At 38.6% G+C, this 20866-nt stretch overlaps 1 protein-coding gene across 2 annotated transcripts in view; it reads right to left on the bottom strand.

The window, feature by feature from the left end:
- ELL2 (elongation factor for RNA polymerase II 2) overlaps positions 1–20866 on the bottom strand; it is a 58338-nt gene that overhangs the window by 31430 nt on the left and 6042 nt on the right. The window contains exons 2-3 of one of the 2 annotated variants that reach the window (XM_065406035.1): positions 14093–14140; positions 2755–2876 (exon numbers count right to left, since the gene is read on the bottom strand). In XM_065406035.1, coding sequence (XP_065262107.1) covers positions 2755–2876; positions 14093–14140 — 170 coding nt within the window. Of the gene's footprint in view, positions 1–2754; positions 2877–14092; positions 14141–20866 lie in introns of those variants that run through there. The other variant, XM_065406036.1, reaches the window with a different exon arrangement.

Below are 20866 nucleotides of genomic sequence, written 5' to 3' on the forward strand. Positions count from 1 at the left end.
ACAGAATAAAAATTAGAGGTATTTTTGCCCATTAAGATTTGCCATAAAGGGTGCATTTTTCAATCCCACAGCTAGCGGTCATCTAACACAGCTTCATATGTGTTTTATGGCATCTCTACACAGACGTTATACCACTAACTATACAAGTACAGTTAAATGGTAGAACACCGCCTCCCTCCCCCCCTCCCCCGTCCTCCCCCCAGTGGACACAGTGATGCTGGATTAAGACAACCTTATACTGCTATTAGAGGTTGTAAAACAGTATAGCTATTTCAATAAAAAAAAAGTCACCCCTCTAACCAAAAGTTATATGGTACCAAAACGCTACATAAAGCATGCCTAGCTGGTGTCTTAAGCATTCAGACGACTTTTCAAATTATGTTAAACTCACTCAACTGAGTTCACGTAAGTGAAAAAGTGATATTTTTTGTCTGTTGTAACAGGGCCTTAATCATTCATGTAGTTCTAATTAACTCTCTCCAACCTTTTAAGGAAAACCATCAACCTAATTCTCAGTGTCAATTTTACCATTACTCATAGCCTAAGATTTCTCTAACCCTTCAGTTAAACAATTCTGTTTCTCAACTTGCTTACTTTCTGCACTTGACTCCACACCAGAGAGTCTATTTTCATAGTTTCCACATTTGTTTGTGTGGGTCTTACATGTAAGAACAGGGGACAAACATTTGAAAAACAGTGAAGTGTGATAATAAAACCACAAAAACTCAAGGGCAGGTGTAGTGTCTTGTAACTTGTGTATTAAAACACTGACTAGATGTGTAGTTCAGTGTCCCTTCAAGCCTTAAAGCACACTATAACAACAATGAAGCCTACATACCTGGATTAAAACTGTGCTACACCTGTAAATATTTATAGAGACAGTTGTTCCTCAAAGAGTTTTAATATAAAAGTTCCTGTTCTGTACTGGGCAGGGAAGACTATTCAAATTCAAAACAATGACTATGTTTTTAACACTTTGTGACAAGTACAGCATAAATGCCTAGTTAAAAGCATACTAGTTACAGTGGTATCTGAGTAGCTCTGATCCCATAAAGGACAGTGACTCTAGCTGACCTGCAACATTTTTGAAAGCAACCCCACAATTCTCTGCTTAATGTTCCAAATAGAATGGGTAAGGAACATTCAGCAGATCATTTCTCCTTCACTTACCATTTTATTTTTAACTCCCCTGAAGTCATGCCAGCTAGGTCAAGCTCAGCTTTAACATCCCAGAATACATTTAAGATTTCACAGCTACAAGAGTGCCCCACTGGAGTAGGGTGCCATTTCTACTATGGACAAAATTAAGTTGTATTTTATAATACTGTGTAACTTCCAAGTTCTTTAGTTTGTTACATCTCAAAGAATGCACTAGGATATTGAAAAGCCAAGGTAATATCCCTTCCATTCCATTACCCAAGGCAAATTGCACCCCTTGCTTGACTCCTTGAATGCGGTCTCCAGCCTTCAATTGGGCACAGTCTTTTTTTTTTCCCCAAGTAAGATTCAGTTTATCCTTTGGCATTTTAACACCAAAATGTTCATGTTAATGAATTGCTCGAGACTCTTGATAAACATGTTAGTTATGTCTTAAACAAAAATAAGTAGGGCACGCTATCACTTACAAAATGGCCACTAATGGTTAATAATTTTGGGTGGCCTACTGGAGTGGGAGAGAGAAGTAAAGGAGACAAGGGACCAGAGAAGAAAAGGGACTGCTGGGTAATTCTGCAGCCTGGGTTGACCAGTTGGCAACTCCAAACCACTGCAGTTTAAAATTTAAGTTTCTCAACTCCAGTGATGAAACTTCAGGAAATTTTTATTTTAAAAAGTGTCAGTTGCATTTTCCATCATAATTCATAGGATCTTCTCAAAACTGAACAAATTAAACACTGTGTGAAATTTCAACAAGAAGTTTCTGCACAACTGTTCTAAAACCATAAAAACTGGTATTTTGGATTCTAGTAGTTTCTCCACACAGGTTTAAAAACTTCAGACTTTTAGCACTGCCTAGACTGAGAGTAGAACTATGTCATCTACGCCCATGTATAAGCATGGATGTTTATTTGCAGTTTTAGCTCAATTTCCCTGATCAGTATGCATAGCTGTTTGTCTGCGATACATGTTCTAACATTGTAAATTAGCCAGGGAGTTGGTCTATAAGACAGGATTCATCTACAGTACCAGAAACACCATTTTCCTTTGCCCACTTGTAAGTTTCTACTCCAGCATGGTACAGCCGTCTTGCCTGCATAGATGCAAGTAAACAGTATAAGCCTTGTTGCAAACCCAACTGTACAGTGTCAAGGAATTGCTGTGTTGCAACCAGATCTGGAACAGGGTAGTCATACAATTGTGGATAAGATTTTTGACTAGTGTAGTAGTTCTTAAAATCCTTATCCATCATGGTCAGAGAAACCATGCTAGAATGCTGCCAGGTATAGCCATATTTAAACAGTAGTAGCACAGATCTGATCCAAGCATTGACAATACTGCCTACTTTTCAAGTATGGCACTAGTGAAGTGAGAAAGTATTCAGAAGTTAGTTTTTGGAAAGCAAAACAAAAACAGTGATATGTAAAAACAGGTATTTATAGTTTTTAAGAGACCATACTATTTTAACTAGAGGTTATATTTTACTGTAGTTTGAAAAAAAAAAAAAAAAAAGAAGTTTTACAACCTTTCACTGTTTCTGTTCTAGACCACACAACCAACGTAGTATTTGCTTTCAGGACAAATTTAAGTATTGCTTACCTTGAGACAGTTTGCTGGACACAATCAAAGCTTCCCTGAGGATTATCTTTGCCAACATTTGACAAGTAGAAGTTAAAGTTATGCACTTCATTTGGGAGATCAGCTTTGGGAATTTTGACAAGCTAAAAGATAAATATAAACTGAAGTTTTACATGTGCCCATCAATGTGATTTGTATAGTACTTTTTCTTTTTTTACTTTAAATCCAAGTGCAGTGATAAAGTGTACTTAATATTTGTGATATGACAGCCACTCAAATTATGAAGCATATAATAAAATGAGTTAACGCTGGCACACTTTCCTCTCAAAAATAATCTTATCAGGATACAAGACTATACCTGTAGTTATACAAGTTGAACCCTGCTCAGGTCTACAATAAATAGCCCTAATTCAGCATGCACTTAAGCACTTGTTTAACTTTAGTCATGTGTAGAGCCCATCTGACTCCAATAGGACTATTAGTGTACTGAAAGTTAAGCATTGATTAGGTGCATTACTGAATAAGCAAAAGCCTTACTGTTTGGCCAACCAAGCAAACACAGAACAACGTAAGTAGAACCTACAGTACCTTGTTTCCTGGCTTTTAAATGACAGTTATTCTTAGTGGAATTTAGACAGGACTAGATTTCTAGAATAAAAATTAAGGCACAAACCTTAAGGAGGAGGATGGGAGGAGAGAAAACAAGAATATTAACCAAAATAAGACTGTTAAAATAGCTTAGTTATATGGATTTGTTTAAACTCTCCTGGACTAAAAGCCTCCCAGACAAATACTTTTATCTATTTTAAATCAAGTTGCTTGTAAAAATACAAAATACACATAGCTTTTTGTACAAGAAATCAGAAGTCAGATGATAAAACTTGCTTTCCTGGTTCAATACACTCATCCTATGCTTTGTGCATAGTACAGAACGTGTTCTGTATTCTGAAGATTTAAAAAGTATCAGTTTCACATGCTCAATAGAATAGCAAAACCATGTGATGCATGCTCTAACATGCCGTTCTACAAAAGCAAAAATAAAGCAGATGTTTTTGAGTACTATATATTTTAAGTTAAACTTATTTTGCAGTTAGACAAACTCTTATCTAAGAGATTCTTGTGGAATCTATTTGAAGGTTCAACACATTAAATAACCTATTTTGAAGGAAAACATTTGTTTATTTAAAAGCAACATTCACAATGCCCTTTTTGGAATCCTCCTCTGGTACACACCTTTTATTTTGCTTATAAAATTGGCCAATAGACATGATTGGTGTTAACTTAAACAACTAGTACCAATGTGTGATTTTCTTCCTTGAAATGAAAGCCTAGGAAAAAAGTCACTGCCATTTATGGTTTGATCACCAATGTTGGACAGAGCATATCAGCAGCTTGGGACAACTGCTGGCCTTCAGAGAGAAAGATAGGGACTAAACCTGCACACCACTCAGCTATTTAAACTCAAAACATGTGTATTTGTCCCATTCAATGAAACGCTATACAGTAAAGAGAAAGGATTTAAGTGAAGTAGTTTAATTAGAAGATACAAATCTTGGATCATGTATCTAAACCTGTTATAACAGTTTATCTTCCCAACTGGGAGATTAATAATAAAACATCAGCTATAAAAAGACCTATTGTAGAGGCCATTTTTGATCCTGTAACAGAGATTTATCTTAAGAGTCTGCAAGGCTATTATAGAACACTAAAAATATTACTATGCAGAATTTTTTTCAGCCTACTATCGTTCACGAATTACTATAATTGAAATAAAAATATTTCCCCAAGTTTAGTGTATCTGACAGCATTGTATCGAGTCAGTTTCATGATTTCCCATTTGTACTGTCTTTTTCATATTTTAAAGATTGATTGTAAACCCACAAGAATTGGCAAAGTTCAGATGCAGGCATGGTACCTGAAAATATTTAAAAATACAACTGACTAATTTTCATGTATGTGTCCCTTGCATGATAGATAATTCTGTATGAAATTCTGTGAGATTTTGACCCACTAAAGAGTAAGCCTCCCCCTCCCCACAGCTCCATGTACTTTGCAGACTGTTTTGGCTTTCTCCAAACACTCCATTGATGGGTATCTTCCTTCCATTTAAAATTATACTTCAAGAGTATTTCCCCAAAACCAATTAAATAGATTGAAGCAGATGACTGCAGCCACATATGCTTCAAGTTTACTTTGAAAGTGTATACACCTTAATGTTAATTGACAGTCTTAAAAAAAAAAGCCTGGTGGAAGCACCACATTACATAGAAGCATTTACATACTTAATATTACAAAATAGTTACTGTGGATAGTACAGAGGACAATACCAAGATGACATATCTATCCATTCCTTCTATTACAGTTTGAAGGTTGATGCATTTACTAGAAAGGACAGTTATGCAGGAGTTGTTCATTAGGTTGCTTCCCTCATCTCACTAGCATTACTTCAGTCTCATCCACATTAACTGTCAGCCAGCTTCTCTTCATCCACATGATGATCTTAGCAAGAAAAGCTTGGAAGTAGTATTTTCAGACGTAGAGACTATACAGAATTGGGTGTTATCCATGTACTGCTCACACTTCAATCCATGTTGTCTCACTAGCTCTCCCAATGGCTTCATGTAGCCATTGAAAAGCTGGGAGAGAGAATAAAGCGTAATGGGACACCATAAGGCAGAGCAGTTGCCCAGGACAACCCTTTGGATTAGCTCAGGTGCCACTTGACTCTGAAATGTCACTCTGGTTCCTTCTACTCCACCCTTAAACATGCAGTTGACTTCCATATCTCTAAGCAGCATTCCCAGCTGCCTCTCTTTTGTCATACCTCCAGGCTCTTTAGAGGGTACCACCTCACCTTCCTCACTTCCAATTCCCTTCTGACTCTCCTATCTGGGATCTGGTACCCCAAATGTTATATTTATCTTTTTACAACTTCAAAAATCTTCTCTGCCTTTGTACCCTCAGGTAAAACAGAAACTTTACTACACTTTTTTTTTATTAGTCGTGCTTTCTTTAAACTAAAATTAAATAATCCTCAGAGAACTTCCATGCACAAGTCAAGGACTTCTGGGTAATCAGAATGAAAGTGCAATGTTTCAACTTAAGATAAACTTTTGGACATTTATAATGTTTGTTTTTCCTATTTGATGTACACTTAGCAGAAGGTCAGAGAGCCATAATTTAAGAATTCTTCAGTCAACACTTGTATTAGCAGGAACAGCTTGCATTTTCTATTCCTGGCTATCAGGAAGTAATATGGTTTTTTGGTTTTAAGTTCTATTGAAAGGCTACTGTATATACCCAACTCTGATTAATCTTTTTTTACAATAAAATGCATCCATGTAGATAGTATGCAATGCATTTTAAAAGAATGTTGTCATATTCCCCTTACATCTCATTCCCACAGATTTCCAAATCAGCAAGTACTGTATCTCCTCCATATGTCGGAAAGCATAGATCCAAGGTGGTACAACCAGCAAAATACATTCTCTTTACCTCCGTCTGAAAACAATTAAATCCTTGCCTCAATACTTCATTAGGCCTACTTTGTCCTTACTAGTTCCCAGTCCCCAAAAAAGGCAATAAAAGATTAGAAAGCTCTGCAAAGTCTCTGGATGTATATTCCACACAATCACCAAGGTCTTGTCTAGACTAGGAAAATAAGTAATATTTATATACAAGTTAGCTAACATGTTTTAACACCTTTTCCCCCCTAGTGTAGATATGGGCACAGTGAAATTAACGGTCTACCTCTCTACTACTGTCCTCTCCAGTTCATACTTGAAGAGACTGACCTGTTGAAGGGAGAATTATTTAATCTGACACTTTTCCAGCAAATAAATACTAGTATGGGAGACCAGAGCCTTTATTGTTTCCTCCCGCATCATTTCCTCTCATCCCCACAAACTTGTAAGTGGGATATATCTTCCTTCCCATTGTTTTCAATAAACATGTATTCCAAAGCATGGAAAATTCCTTCAGTTACCATGGTGTACAGTGTACAATGCAATGTGCAACTGCTACTCCTCACAGAGCTTGTGCCTCCATCAAAGTACCAGAGGAGAGCTCTCATGACCCTTTGCTCTCCTTGTACAATCTCTAACACTTGAAGCAGGAAATTCAGCCTTTTTGTTTCCAGCTGCTGCCGCTGCCTCCTCCTCCAGGCAAGTAACTCAGCTTCTCTTCCATATTCAGCCCAAGCCCACTTGACAAGACCTGGTCTAAGTGCTTCTCTCAGTTCATCTCTTGTAACTACATTGTCAGCTAAACTGTGCCCAACAGCACCAAATGCTGAAAAGCCAGGAAATTTTCTTAGACAATGCATGTAAATACAGAAGCAGCTTAAGCAGGTACTGCTGCACTGGGGTATGTGAGAAAAGGTAAAATTGGACCTACCCTACTTTGGGACTGAGAACTATATAAGGGAGACACCCATTTTAACCTCAGACCCCATTTAGTGCATCCCCTCCCCTTAGCTATATGGTGTTTCAGAAAGACTACATGGAAGAGCCAACCAGAGACTGAAGCCAGCACAGCAGCTGCAGAGGCACCTTCAGGTGGGACCAATGGACACATTTTCTAAAATTTTGACGGGACTTTTTCTGCCCTGTGCTGATTGGCTGTTTGCTTCAACCCCCTCTAACCCTGTCTCAGGCTTGGTCTACATTAGCAACTTATGCTAGTATAACCTATGTTGCTCAGGTGTGTGGAAAATCCACACTCCTGAGCGATGCAGTTATACCAACTTAACTCCCAGTGCAGACAGCGCCTCTTAGGGAGGTGGATTATCTAGGTAGTATCTTCACTGACATGCCACATCAGCTTTTTAAGTGTGGACAAGCCCCCAGTCTCTTTACCCTAGCCTCATTCCACACCTCTCTTCTGCCTTCCTTCCCTCTCTTTTCTCACCTGTTCTTTCCCTATTGCTCCGAGTCTCCCTTCCCCTTGTCTTTCTGTTTAGACAAATCCCTCTTAACGAACACCTAGTTAACCAGTGGAGTAACTGTGGAAGGTAAAAGAATCTTGGGCTGATTAAAGAAGGTGTGTCTAAACATTCAGGGATTACTAGAATCACAACTATTTTAGACCAAAAATTTTGTATTACTTGGATTAACAGAAGAAGAGTATGCAGAGGTGGCCAACTCCAGGGTATTAAACATTAATTAGTGCTGAATTTGGATCTTTATAGTTTACCGGATATGAAAAAGTTTGTATTTTTCTGGAGGTGACAGGATCTATATAGGAAATGAAATGAAACTGTGAACATAAAAACGGAGAAGTCCATACTTAATTAGGTAGCAGTGGCAGGAAACTGTTTCTGGTACCACCCACTCCTAAAGCTTGCAATTTGGGCAAGGCAGAGGAGAAAGGAAGGTAAGATTCAGTCTGCGTTTGTATGGAGATTCACCACACCAATTAAATTAATCCCCGATTTACTCTCACCTACGGGAACTGCTGAATTGGAGGAGTGAGTTTCTTGGTTTAAAGAAGCAAATCTATTTTCTCTGCATGACTTAAGTCCTTTTAGAAATAGAGAGGGATGGGAGGGTGGCACACAAGGAGATTGTGTGGTGGAACAGAGGAATGCAAGGAGCCCCTGGTGTATGCCATAAGATCATCCTACAGAAACTACAAAGTGTGTGATCCCCTAGCGCAGTGCAGGGCTGTGAGAGTGAGATTTATCTTGGAAAGGTAGGAGTGTTTTAAAATGTAGACAAAATTGGAGGGCATAGTGGATAATGAGCAGACCCTCCTTTTAGTCATCTTACTGCACAATACCGTAACAAGGAGAATAATGACAATAGTTAGGAGTACTCACTATCATAGGAGATCAAAAGAAGCATAACTTCTTAGAAGTCTAGATCAACAATGGCATAAGAGATGTGGGTTTACTGATATTTCTTATTAAAAAGCATACAGCTAGTCTTTGTAACTTGGGACAGTAACTCAACTTCTTTCCACATAGTCTTTGTTTCGTTTGTGCTTTGTGGCTGCTTTCTCTGTATGTAAGAATTGCTGTACTAGATCAGCCCAGTGGTCCATCTAATCCAGTATCCTGTTTGACAGTGGTCAGTACCAGCTGCTCCAGAGGAAGGTGCAAGAAACCATGCATCAGGCAGTTCGGAAACAACCTGCCTCCAAGGAAAGTTTTCTCCTAATCTCTATTAATAAGGAGTTGGTCATACCCCGATGCATGAATGTTTATATCCCTGACAAAACTCTTGCATATACATGTTAACATTTACTATACAAACTCTAGAAATTCTTATCCATTTACTGATCAATGCTTTTTCAAATCTTCCTAAACTCTCAGCATCAATGATATCTTATGGCAATCAGATTTACAGGCTAATTTTGTGTTGTGTATGAAAAAGGATTTCCCATTATCAGCTCTGAATTTGCCATCTTTTAATATCATTGATTGTTGTTTTGTATTAGGAGAATGACTAGAAGTTGCTGTACTTTCTCCAATTACTGTGGGCTCTCGACTCCCTCGGTGCAATCAAGTTCTGCTCTTGAGCTGACATTTTGGTGGGGACTATGGCTGCACAAAGGAGAGAAGTATATCCCCTCAGATTCTAGTGTTAGGGCACCCTTTTGAAAGTAGGAAAGAAAGCAGGTGATATAATGAGTGGGTCTTATTCTTTTTGGTTCCTAGATTAAGGCCAGAAGGGACCATTGTGACCCTAATACATAGGACTTCTCTAATGAATTCCTGTTCGAACTAGAGCATATCATTTCTAACATCCATCTTGGTTTAAAAACCGCCAGTGATTAAGAACACACCACAGACCTTGGTAAATTATTGCAATGGTTAATTACCCTCACTGTTAAAAATGTATACAGTATTTCTAGTCCAAATTTGTCTAGCTTCATCTTCCAGCCATTAGATCTGATTAAACCTCTGTCTGCTAGACAAAGGTTATGTAATGTTTATCATATTCCAGACTGCTCCTAAATTTGTGTGATGTGTCTATAAAGTATGCTGTATTTTACATTTATGTAAAATTAGCTAGTTATTGTGCAGCCTATTATGGCAAGATATTAGCATGGCAGTCATGCTATGTTACCTCAAAAGTAAACCGTTTTCTAAATGACCGTCCTTATAATATCCCACTTATTACTATTACAAGTACTTAGAAGGCACTCATTGCCATGGCATCTAGGTGACTGTATGAACTTTATAATCAAAGAAATGTATAAGCTTTCTAGCAAGCTGAAAGGTTCCCTTCACTGGCCAGAATGTGAACAAGTCAGTTTATAATTAAACTGGAAGTAATCTGAGGAAAATCATCAGTTACAATGGCTTTCTCCCTTAAATTTGATCCTGCATCCATTGCTCATCCCCAGTTGTGGATAGGACTTCCCCTTTTCCTTTTCTTCAAGGAAAGCACCGATAGCCTCCAACAGTTCCACAAACCTATTTAACACATTGCTGATTGATAACCACCTCACAGTACAGTAGAAAGAGACATGGTTAGGTTTGTCTTCAAGATCCAGCTCTTTGATTAAATGTTTTTCCCATTTGAGCAGATGAAATTGACAATTGTTAGGACCGTTTTCATAACATTTTCATACTTCAAGTATCTGTCTGTGAGATATTCACACTGGATGATGCAATTAACAGGGATAAACTCCGGAAATTTGGGATCACTTTTCAAGAATCCGATAAGGCCTACTTTTCCCCCCGCCATTGCAGGTGCTCCATCCATTGCAAAACTGACAGGTTTATCCTGCGGTACATCGACATTTGTCACTGCTTTGTCAAGAGCGTTCTTTATGTCAACACCATAAGCTGTTTCTTTTAGCGCCACTAAGTCCAACATTTTTCCTTTCACAATTACATCTGTGGAAACAGTGAACAAATATCGCTAGTTGCAGTTTAGCTTGTATATCTGTGGATTCTTCGACAGTTAGGCTGAATGATAGAGAATTCTTTAGATTGTTTTGCATCTTGCTTGCAACATCAGCACTGATCTGGGAGATATGCCTCTTTACAGTGTGGCATGAAATTGGAATTTGCTTTATTAGTCATTGAAGTTTTGTGTTCCTTGGATGTAAAATTGCAACCCCTTCTGCAATATTTTTCTTAACAAATTCTTCATCACAATATGGACATTTTGCACGAGTGATATCCAACGACGTAACAAAACTAGCTCAGGTCGTTGTGTCAGCTTCCTTACTGAATGCCAAAAACAGTGTCTGTTGACTGTTTAGGTGTAATTTTTATGCAGCTAGCTTGTTTTTCCTTAATTCTGATTCGGGAGGGTATTTAGATGAAAAAAGTTGCTGAGATACATTTCATAGTAACATTTCAAATTGCTTGCTTTGTAGTGAGTGAATGATGCATTGCAGATAAGACAAGGGTTTGCCATCTTTAACAGTGAATGCAAAAATCTTTCTCCCATTCTAGTTTAAAACTTCAGTTTTCTTCTTCATACTTGCACTTCTTACAATTTGCAGAGGTCATTGCAATCCATGAAATTAACGTAGAGTTAACACTTCAATCTAAAACTATTCAACTGTGACTTATGAACAGTAAATGCAGTCTGTATTCTGTGGAATTAAAGGAGATCGCAAGCACACGAGGACCACACAGCACAACATCTGAACACAGAATGATGCAGTTTCCTGATAGAAAGAAAAGCTTGCACATGCACATTATATCTCATTTTCACAGTATCGGGTTCACCAGGGCTTAACTTCTCTTGAAGTATTTCTTGGAGCCCCCCACACCTACCCCATTCTCCGCCTACCTGATGGGCTGGTAGGGCTAGGGGCTTTAGGCTTCTGTCCTACAGGAGGGCGGGGAGGGTGGAGGGGCGCGCATCAGGGCTCGGGAGGCGCTAAAGCCCTGAGCCCCAGCACCCCCATCCCTGCGGGGCTAAAACCCTGAGCTCCCCCCCACCCCCAACAGTCTGGTAGGCAGAGAATAGATGTGGGGAATGAGGGGCTCTGCGAGCTGCACTTTAACTGTAGAAGAGAAGCACGTGGTTCACAAGCTGCGGTTTTGCCACCATCTGGTCTAAAGCATTTAGTTTTGGGGGGAAAGGGGTAGATACCTACAACTAAGACCATTTTTACAATTTCTATTGTGTTATTGTATGAACGGTAATACTAAACTAAAATACCATCCCCCTTTCATAAGAGTATCTCCATGCAACATCTTTTTAATACTTGCTAAAGCAAACATAGGAAACTTCCAGACCCTAAGTCAATAACAAAATACACATTAAGAACTTATTACAAATACATTTATAATGATCACCTGAAGTGCTTTTTTCTTGAGAAGCAAGCCCAGGGTCTTGTGCATATTTCTCCCAAAACAAACAGCTGAGGTATTTTAGCAGCTGCATTCTTTATTCTGTTTTAGATGTTAGCTCTGGCATCAACCACGTCAATGGAAAGAAAATCCCAAGTATGGAATTCAGTCACAGAACAATTAAGTGACAGATGAGTCCATTTTTGAACTACGTGTTAATATTTGTTAAGAATGTTTACATCTGCATTACAGATTAGCAATCTTTGAATAAGTAAATATAAAAAAATATTAAATAAGTGTCAGTTCAACTTTAGAAGTCTAGCAACTGCAAATCAATCAGTGCTTTTGATGACTTAAAATGAAATTTGACAAAAACAAATGCTGCAAGATACTGAACAACACTGCTAAATCCCTTCTAAAAAAACAAAAAGAGGTGTAGAGGATTGGGAAGCTTTCAAAACACTTGCTGAAAGGATACATTTTGAAATAACTACCAGACTATCCTTAAAACAAAATTGATGCTTTATTAGTAATGCCTCACAAGGTAGTGTATCCTCGTGAATAGAAAATACTAGCACAAATTACATTCATTTAAAAAAAAGGATACCTTGAAGGACTAGAACAGTTATGTAAACATTTTACCTTTCCTCTAAGTGTATTTTACTGTTCTGTTGCGTGTGGAAGAGCATGCATTAATGGTGTCATACTAATAAGTACTACATGTATTTAACATGACTCTGGAATTTTAGTAGCATTCAGTACACAGAACACACATTTTTCCTCCAGTGTACTGCAGGGGAAAGGGAAGAGGCCTCCAAAACACTGTCCTTGATGAATAAAACTAAAATATACATTAATGTCTTCTGGCATTAAAACTGTTTAGGCAGTAAAGTAGGAAAATTGTCTTAGAATCAGTCACAAATTACACATGTTAAGAACTTCACCTATATAAAAAATTCAGTATCTGACATACTGTGATAAAAACCCAGATTTTAAGAAGAGCTTGGTGTAAGCTCATGTGTCTTCCACCAACAGAAGTTGGTCCAATAAAAGATACTCTCACTCTCTCTCTCTAATATCCTGGGACCAACATGGCCACAACACTCCATACAGATTTTAAGCTTTAGCGTTAAATGTATCACCAATTTAGTAACCTCAAACCTTCCCACTGCTTCTTTGCAGCAATTATTTAAGAACAATCTCAGTAGGGCATAGGAACAAGTAAACATCTGTCACATTAGCTTCTGCACAAATGAAAACAGACAATGGAAGGGGGGGCTGAGGGAGAGAATAGGCAATTAAGTTTAGAATTTAAACACTAATAAGTCGTTAACTATATTGGCATGAAGTCCAAAAAAAAAAAAAAAAACCACACCTCTGAGCCTGTTGTAGAACTACAAATTTATGAAATGTTTTTCCATTGTGTGTCTGTTTTATAAACAGACAGAATCTATTTCCATAGAGGCTGGTTACTGTCCACCTTAAGAAAATCATCTAAAATGCTTTCACTGCATGATAGTATTTCTGGAAATCATAACCTGTACTCAAGTTTGTCTCCTGCATTAAGTCTCACTCGGTTTCATTTAAATGGACCACTTCATAAGAGAAGGATCCTTTCATAGACCCCATTTCCACTCCCATCCTCAGCTCAACCCTTCACCAGCTGGCTCCAAAAACATTTCATTTTACAGAGTTCCAAGAAGAGCTCAGATCACTGATAGCTCAGACACAATAGTTTAAGAACTCGCCTGCCTACACTGTTTTCAAGCAGACTACATTTGTGATTTCTTCTGATTCCACTATTATTCTGTTTAAACTGCTGATTTACAATACAAGTTAACTCCTCTCCTTCGTGCTTAGGGTTTAAGGGAAAACACATGCTTAATATCTAAATCTATTTAAAGGAAAAGGAGTTTACTGAGGAGGTAACTGAATCTTTTCTGAACTATTTGTGAGATATACATTAGTTGTTACTTATTGCATTAGTTGTTAATTATGAACACTTCTAGAAGAAAAAAGGCAGACGTGCAAGTAAGAACTAAGCTTTATTTACTGCATTATCTGCCAAGTTAAAATTAAAATAAAACAACAACTTACCCCTTGGAGTCCTTGAAATTGGATTGAGGGTCGAGAAGGAATACGATTCTATAAAAAAATTAAAAAAGAAGTGAAAAACTCATTAATCTTATAATAAACTTCACAATTCCAACCCAGAACGGGGTTTGCCATTACAAAATAATATAAACAGACATTTACAAAGCTGTATTCCTTTTAGTAACAAGAGACAAAGATACGCTAAAAGCTACATTTTTATAAATGTTTTATAATCTGAAGAAATGTAAATACATTTGACCGTGAACTTCAATCCCTAAATGAAAATAGAAGTGTTATCAATAAAATGAAAACCTGAACCTTTAGGTAAAAGAAATACTTGTATATTGTACCAAGTTTGTTTAGCTCTCCAAACCTAGTGTATTTCTAAATTTATACAAGTTTGATGAAGATGTAAAACTGTTTCCATAATCTGTAAATAGCTATATATGCCATAATACTATTTAGAAACCAAACAAAAGGTTTAATATGCATTAAATAATTTTTCAAGATTTTCAGCCTGGATCCAACTTTTTTCCCTTAAGAGCTATTTGCTTTGTCAGATGTAACCTAACATTCTTCCATATGTTGAGTTGGTCACTGAACTGCACAGATACCAAAGATTACATGGTTTAAAACCAAGTTATAGTTGCATTGAATTATCCTTCAAATTATATTAATTTTAGTCAGAGTACAACTGTAACTGAGGATCTCCTAAGATTACATATATTTAGGACCCTACCAAATTCATGGTCCATTTTGGTCAATTTCAGGGTCATAGGAATTTAAAAATAGTAAATTTCATGATTTCAGCTATTTAAATCTGAAATGTCACAGCGTTGTAATTGTAGGAGTCCAAAAAGGAGTGTGTGTGGGGGAGGTCGCAAGGTTATTGTAGAGGGGGTTGTGGTATTGCTAGCCTTACTTCTGTGCTGCTGCTGGCGACAGCACTGCCTTCAGAGCTGGGCAACTAGAGAGCAGCAGCAGCTGGCTGGGAGCCCAGCTCTGAAGGCAGAGCCGCCGCCAGCAGCAGCGCAGAAGTAAGGATGGCATGATATGGTATTGCCACCCTTACTTCTGTGCTGCTGCCTGCAGAGCTGGGCCTTCAGTAAGCAACTGCCACTCTCTGGCCGCCCAGCTCTGAAGGCAGCGCAGAAGTAAGGGTGGCAATACCGCGACCCCCCCTGTAACTCCCTTTTGGGGCAAGACCCCCAGTTTGAGAAATGCTGGTCTCCCCCATAAATCTGCATAGTATAGGGTAAAAGCGCACAAAAGACCAGATTTCACAGGGGGAGACCAGATTTTATGGTCCGTGATGCATTTTTCATGGCTGTGAATTTGGTAGGGCCCTACGTATATTATTAAATGATCTAAAAGGGTTAACTGCAACTCAGCAACATAGCAACCTCACCCAGAATAAGAAAAATGAGAGGTTTTTTTTAAAATGCTTGTCACTCCCTGCTAGATATTTAGCTAATATACAGTAAGAAGCTAACTGCAAATCATGCTCAACAATTGAGTACTGAGGGGACTAAACTGACTGGGACTATATGACTGTAGAAACATGCTGTTCTTGCATGTCAAAAACCAAAGAGAAGCAGGTTACCCAACATAAAAGGAAGGAGAGTCTTTCATCATTCTTTTAATTGACACTTACTGAAGTTTACAACAATGTGTTAGGAACACATTACTTGAAACCATAAACAAAGAATTCCAAAAAAAGTACTGAACACAGAAAGTCTGTTTCAGGATTTGTTCTGAAAGAGTAGTTAGAGACAACTTAGATAGCATTTTGTGAGACCAGGAGTGGGGCAGTGAAGTGTCTGTTAATTTGTAAAACTAAAGTTCTTGTTTGAAGTTTCTCTCCATGACTTTTTAGTTCCAATAATTAAGTGAAAGGTAAACGTAACAGCCAAAAATAACTCATTTTATAAACTGTGTTAAGGCCCATTCAAGTGTTCCATAAGTTTACATTTACATATTGCATCATAAAAAGTCTATAGTTTCTTGGTTTCCTTAGATCAGAATATAACAAACTTAAAAAATTGAGAGGAGGTGCTTGAATATAGTTGGGCAGCAGCAAAATTTCACAGAAAGACAACTAAGGCAATATAATTTTGTCTTATAATAGCTCTGGATGCCTGTTAAAGAATAAAGAGGCGTGTGTTATGGTAATACATGTAATCATTAACTCTGATTCAGAACGTTTTAAATATTTTTAAAAGATGCTCAATGGCACCCTGTTTTAACTGCCTACACAGCATGGTTCATTTTAATCAGAAAAAGCTATAATAGAGAACCTAAAAAACGCTAGGCATCCTAACACTACATGAATGGAAACTCTGGGATTGATCAAAATACAGTAAACTAGAGTACATAAACTCTTCACTGTAAAAGTACTACAAAGGTAGCCAGTCTTGCACACACTAAGTGGCAAAAAATATACTCAAATCTGTGTTGAGAAGTCCCATGTAATTTTTAAAGTTAAAGTTTTAATTTTAAATTAGACAACAATGTTAAAGTGTAGCTTTTGTGCTAAAAAAATGCAGTAAGGCATACCAACTAATGCTCAACATTCTACATAATAATGCCAATACCAAAAAAATCAAAAAGCTTGAACCAGATCCCTGCAAATCATGAGGTTTTTTTAAAATAAAAATCATATTTCCTGGTCTGATTCAACTCCCTTCCCCCTCCAAGGAGATATTATCAGATTGAAAATTGCATACATTTTCCATCTAAAGTTATCAGATTGTATGATAATTACATTTATTTCTTCCAAACAATACATAATATAATACAGTCAGTAAATATTTATAGGTAGAGCTGGTAGCATTGCCTGTAGTTATGGCTATTCAATACTTTCTATAAGGCCTTGTTTCTAGTTGCTTATAAATTTGCCAAACTTTAGCCATTCGGCTGAAATATTCCATGCCAGGTATGTTTCAGACAGAATTTGGGAAATTTCAGGCAAAATATTTCAGATGTTTCCAAGTACAGGGTTAGGGTAACAAAAGATTCTTTACCCATGTTAAAAAAACCCTTTTAACCATTTCACTGGAAACCTCTAGGGCCCCATGTCTTGTAGCAGGAATTTGAGATTTGGTAGGAGAGGTCTCCTTGGTGTCAGGTATGTACCTTTTGCTATCACTGACAATCTGTCCAAATTTGGCCAAGTTACAAGTCTCTGAAAACTGCAGTTCACATATCTCAGTAGAAGTTTGTTAGAGGCTGGTAACTAAATTTTCTGAAGATTCCATCCACAAGGATCATACCGCATCCCTACACAGCTCCAATATATTGGCAGACCACTCATCTGTCATCACTACAAAACAACTGAGACGTGCCCCAAACCAGACTGCAAGGGACTGAGCACAACTTCTCCTGAAATTGCTCTCTGTTGCCTCAGTGGCTGCTAGCCATAAGAACTTAGAGACAACTTTCCCCTCCATGCTTCCTGACTCAAGTTGGGGGGGGGGGCGGGGGGAGAGGAGAGAGGAAAGAGGCTGAGAAGTGCAGAGAATGAGGGGTGACAGGAGTTGATGGGAGGGAAGGGCAGAATAGAAACAGAGGAATAGTGGCAGAGTGGGGTTTGGGGTGATAGGATAGGAGCAGAGGAAAAGACTGGATAGTAGTGGCTGCACGGAGGGAAGATGAGAGCTTCCACAAGCACAGGGCTAAAGATTGTGGGAAAGCAGGAGCTCTTCATATTATCGTGAGAGTTCCTGCAGCAGGACTAAATCATATCACTCTGATTTTGTGAATGCTAGCAACACTGCTACAGCCAAAGCATTGTCAAAAAAAAACCCCTTCATGTTGATGGAACTTTTATGCTGCTCCTAATAGTACAGTGTGTTCCCTATTACCCAACAAAATGAAACAGTCCACCATTTGCAGTTTAAGCTAACTTCTCAGACACAGTATTTCTTTTTAAAGTAATCAAATTAAGGGTATGTCTTCACAACACTGTTAACCCTAGTGATTGGCACTGGTATCTGATCATCTAGGTTTGCTATGGGGTTGCTTTGGCGAGGCTAAGCCCTATATGTTTTACCATGGCCTTACTATTTTCTGCACTCACCTGTGACTCTGGGGGCATATCTCGTGGTTCTTTGTGATGACACTATAGGGCTCCTTCTCCAAGTTAATTGTGGGAAAACTTGTCTGACTTTTGGGAGGAATTATGGGAAGGGCATTGGAGGAATATCAGCAGTGATATTGTCTGCATCCTCACTTCAAAGTCGGCAAATTCCAGTCTGAGTTAGACTGGAGCTCATGTTCTATTTATACCCCAGCCACATAAACTAGCCTGAGCTTAACGCACCTCCAAACCTGTTAGAGGTTTTTGTGTGTGGATTGTATAGGGGATTGGGCTAAAACCCAGGTAAGAGTCTGGATTAACTGTGCAATGAAGACATACCCTTAGTCTGATAGGCCTGACGTTTCACTGTGGAAGCCAAGAAAGAGCTACCAAGGGTAAACAATTAAAATTTACCAGTTTCCTAATACAGAAGACAATTTAGTTGGTTCATCTAACTTCGTTTTGACCACTCTGAAACAAGCAACAAGAAAAAAAAATATGAATGAAACCAAGAGAAAATTTGAATGACGCTAATAGAAATACTGCTTATACCATGTTCCAGTTTTGCTTAGCCGTATTTCCATCCTTGTAGCTAAACATATGCACCAAGCAATGTTTTGCTGACATAAAAGTTAATTTTAAGACTTCATTCAGAACTATGTGAAGCTTCCAAGGTCAAGGATCTTGCCTCCACACTGAGTGAAATAGTATCAAAGGAACTTGCGAAGTTTGTTGTCAAGCGATATGGGGCTAGGTGTCTTGTGAACACTTGAGATACTCCAAGCCACCTTGTTTAAACAACCCTCAAAAACTATGACCAGAATGTAATTGATGCAAAGATGTCTGCGACTTTGTCTTTACTTAGAAGAGATATATTCTTAATTCCAGTTAAAATCCTAGTGAAGATAAGGCAATTTGTAGTTTTCACACAAGTTACAGGTCAAATTAAAGACTCTGGGGGAGCCTAGTCATTAACTCAACCTACTTGTGTGTGTTAAAATTAGACTGTTTTGTCTTTGGCCATAGCTTCACTGCAAAAGAACAGGTCCTTTTACAACAGGATAGCTAACTGAAATTAGCTATCTTGCTATAAAATCCTCAGCGATTAGACACAGGTAGTTTTTACATTCATGTAGCTAGTCAAGATCAACCTCAAATTAGTGGCATTCTGTTGAAATTTCCCATTCACAGAAGCCTGCAGAACTCAAAATACGGCCCATTTTAATGTGTTCTTCAGGTGCACTTTTGAATGAATATATCTAGTCAGCATATATTTATGGGTCCATATCAAGTATCCAACAATTCAAATAATCCACTGTACTCTGAACAGTTTACATATAATTCGTCCTACGTAGTAAAAGTTCCTAATGTTGGTCTGTAGTAATGTTCCCTGCAAACTGCATGGCCATGTGGCAATCTTTTCCAGTGCTGCTTATGCCTGGGTGGCCCTGGCAGGAATGTGGTGTGGCCCTTTAAGAACCTGCTTCTTCCCTTCCTCCACTCCACAGGGTGCATGAGGCCATGCCTCCTCGCTGCAGAGGAGAGGAGTGAAAGCACTTCAGGAGGACAGAGGTCTCACAGACATGCTTGCACAACTGGGAGAAGGCAGCAGCTCTGGGATGCCCCACGCACAGGAGTTTAGGGGAGAGGGCTGCCTGGGCTCTCCGCTGCCAATCCAGGTCAGTAGTGGCTCTGGTCTGAATGGGCCAAATCCTGCACCCCGCCCCCACCCAGCAGTTGATTTCCAGGGTTGTGGCAGTTGCTGCTACCACTGAGAGGCAGTGGAGAACCTGGCTGGAGGGTGTGTGTGTCTGACACCCCCCCCCCCAAACTGACTCCTGGCCGAATTCCTAAGGCTGCAAATGGGACAGAGACTAGTGTGATATACTGGAGAGGAGTCACCTTGGAGCAACCTCCCCACCCACATCTTTCCCCCCTCCACACCATACCCCTCATCCTCATACAATCCCCCCCCCTCCACGCACACAACTTGTGTGAGAGAGGGGTGACAAATACAAGCTAACACTTGCCCAATGACAAAAATGTAGTGCTCAGTGGAGTTAATAGCCTGCTCAGTACAAAGAAAATTTAGAGGAAACAATCCATAGTTTCATTTTCTGGAGTAAAATTTAGTTTAATATTCTAAGTAAAAAGTTATGCATCAAGGTTCCTCACAAAGCATTGAGTCAGATAGTAATGTAGTGACTGTGTAGGCTAACGCAATAGCCATATGCTTTTAGACGAGCTCACAGATTTTGAAATATAAGCCAGTTTTCAATTCAGCAAAGGAATGCTGGCTGAGACACTAGGTTATCTATTTCAACTGAGAAAATGCCACATAAGAACTTTAAGTTTCTAATCGCAGAGCAACCCAAAATAAGCAAATGAGACCATAACATGTTATCTAAATAAAAGGACATAACCATTCAGAATGCAAGCTTTCTTCCCTCAATCCCAACCTTCAAAAGAGTTCTGCACTGCAGTAATTTACCCAGTGTTAATCTCAAATTCTGATATGACACCAGGACTTTCTGATCATGAAGGACCCAAAGTTCAAATCTTAAATTAGCGGACTTGCAGCTGCTAAGTGGAAGCCTAAGTAGGGTTCAGGCTTTATTGCTTTGCAGCACCCTTGCCAAGTAAAATGATCCAGTAGTTTGTGTGGTCAAACAAAGAAGCAATACATTCTTTGCACTAAA

The sequence above is a fragment of the Emys orbicularis genome, chromosome 6 (genome assembly GCF_028017835.1).
Source record: "Emys orbicularis isolate rEmyOrb1 chromosome 6, rEmyOrb1.hap1, whole genome shotgun sequence".
Classification (NCBI taxonomy): domain Eukaryota; kingdom Metazoa; phylum Chordata; order Testudines; family Emydidae; genus Emys; species Emys orbicularis.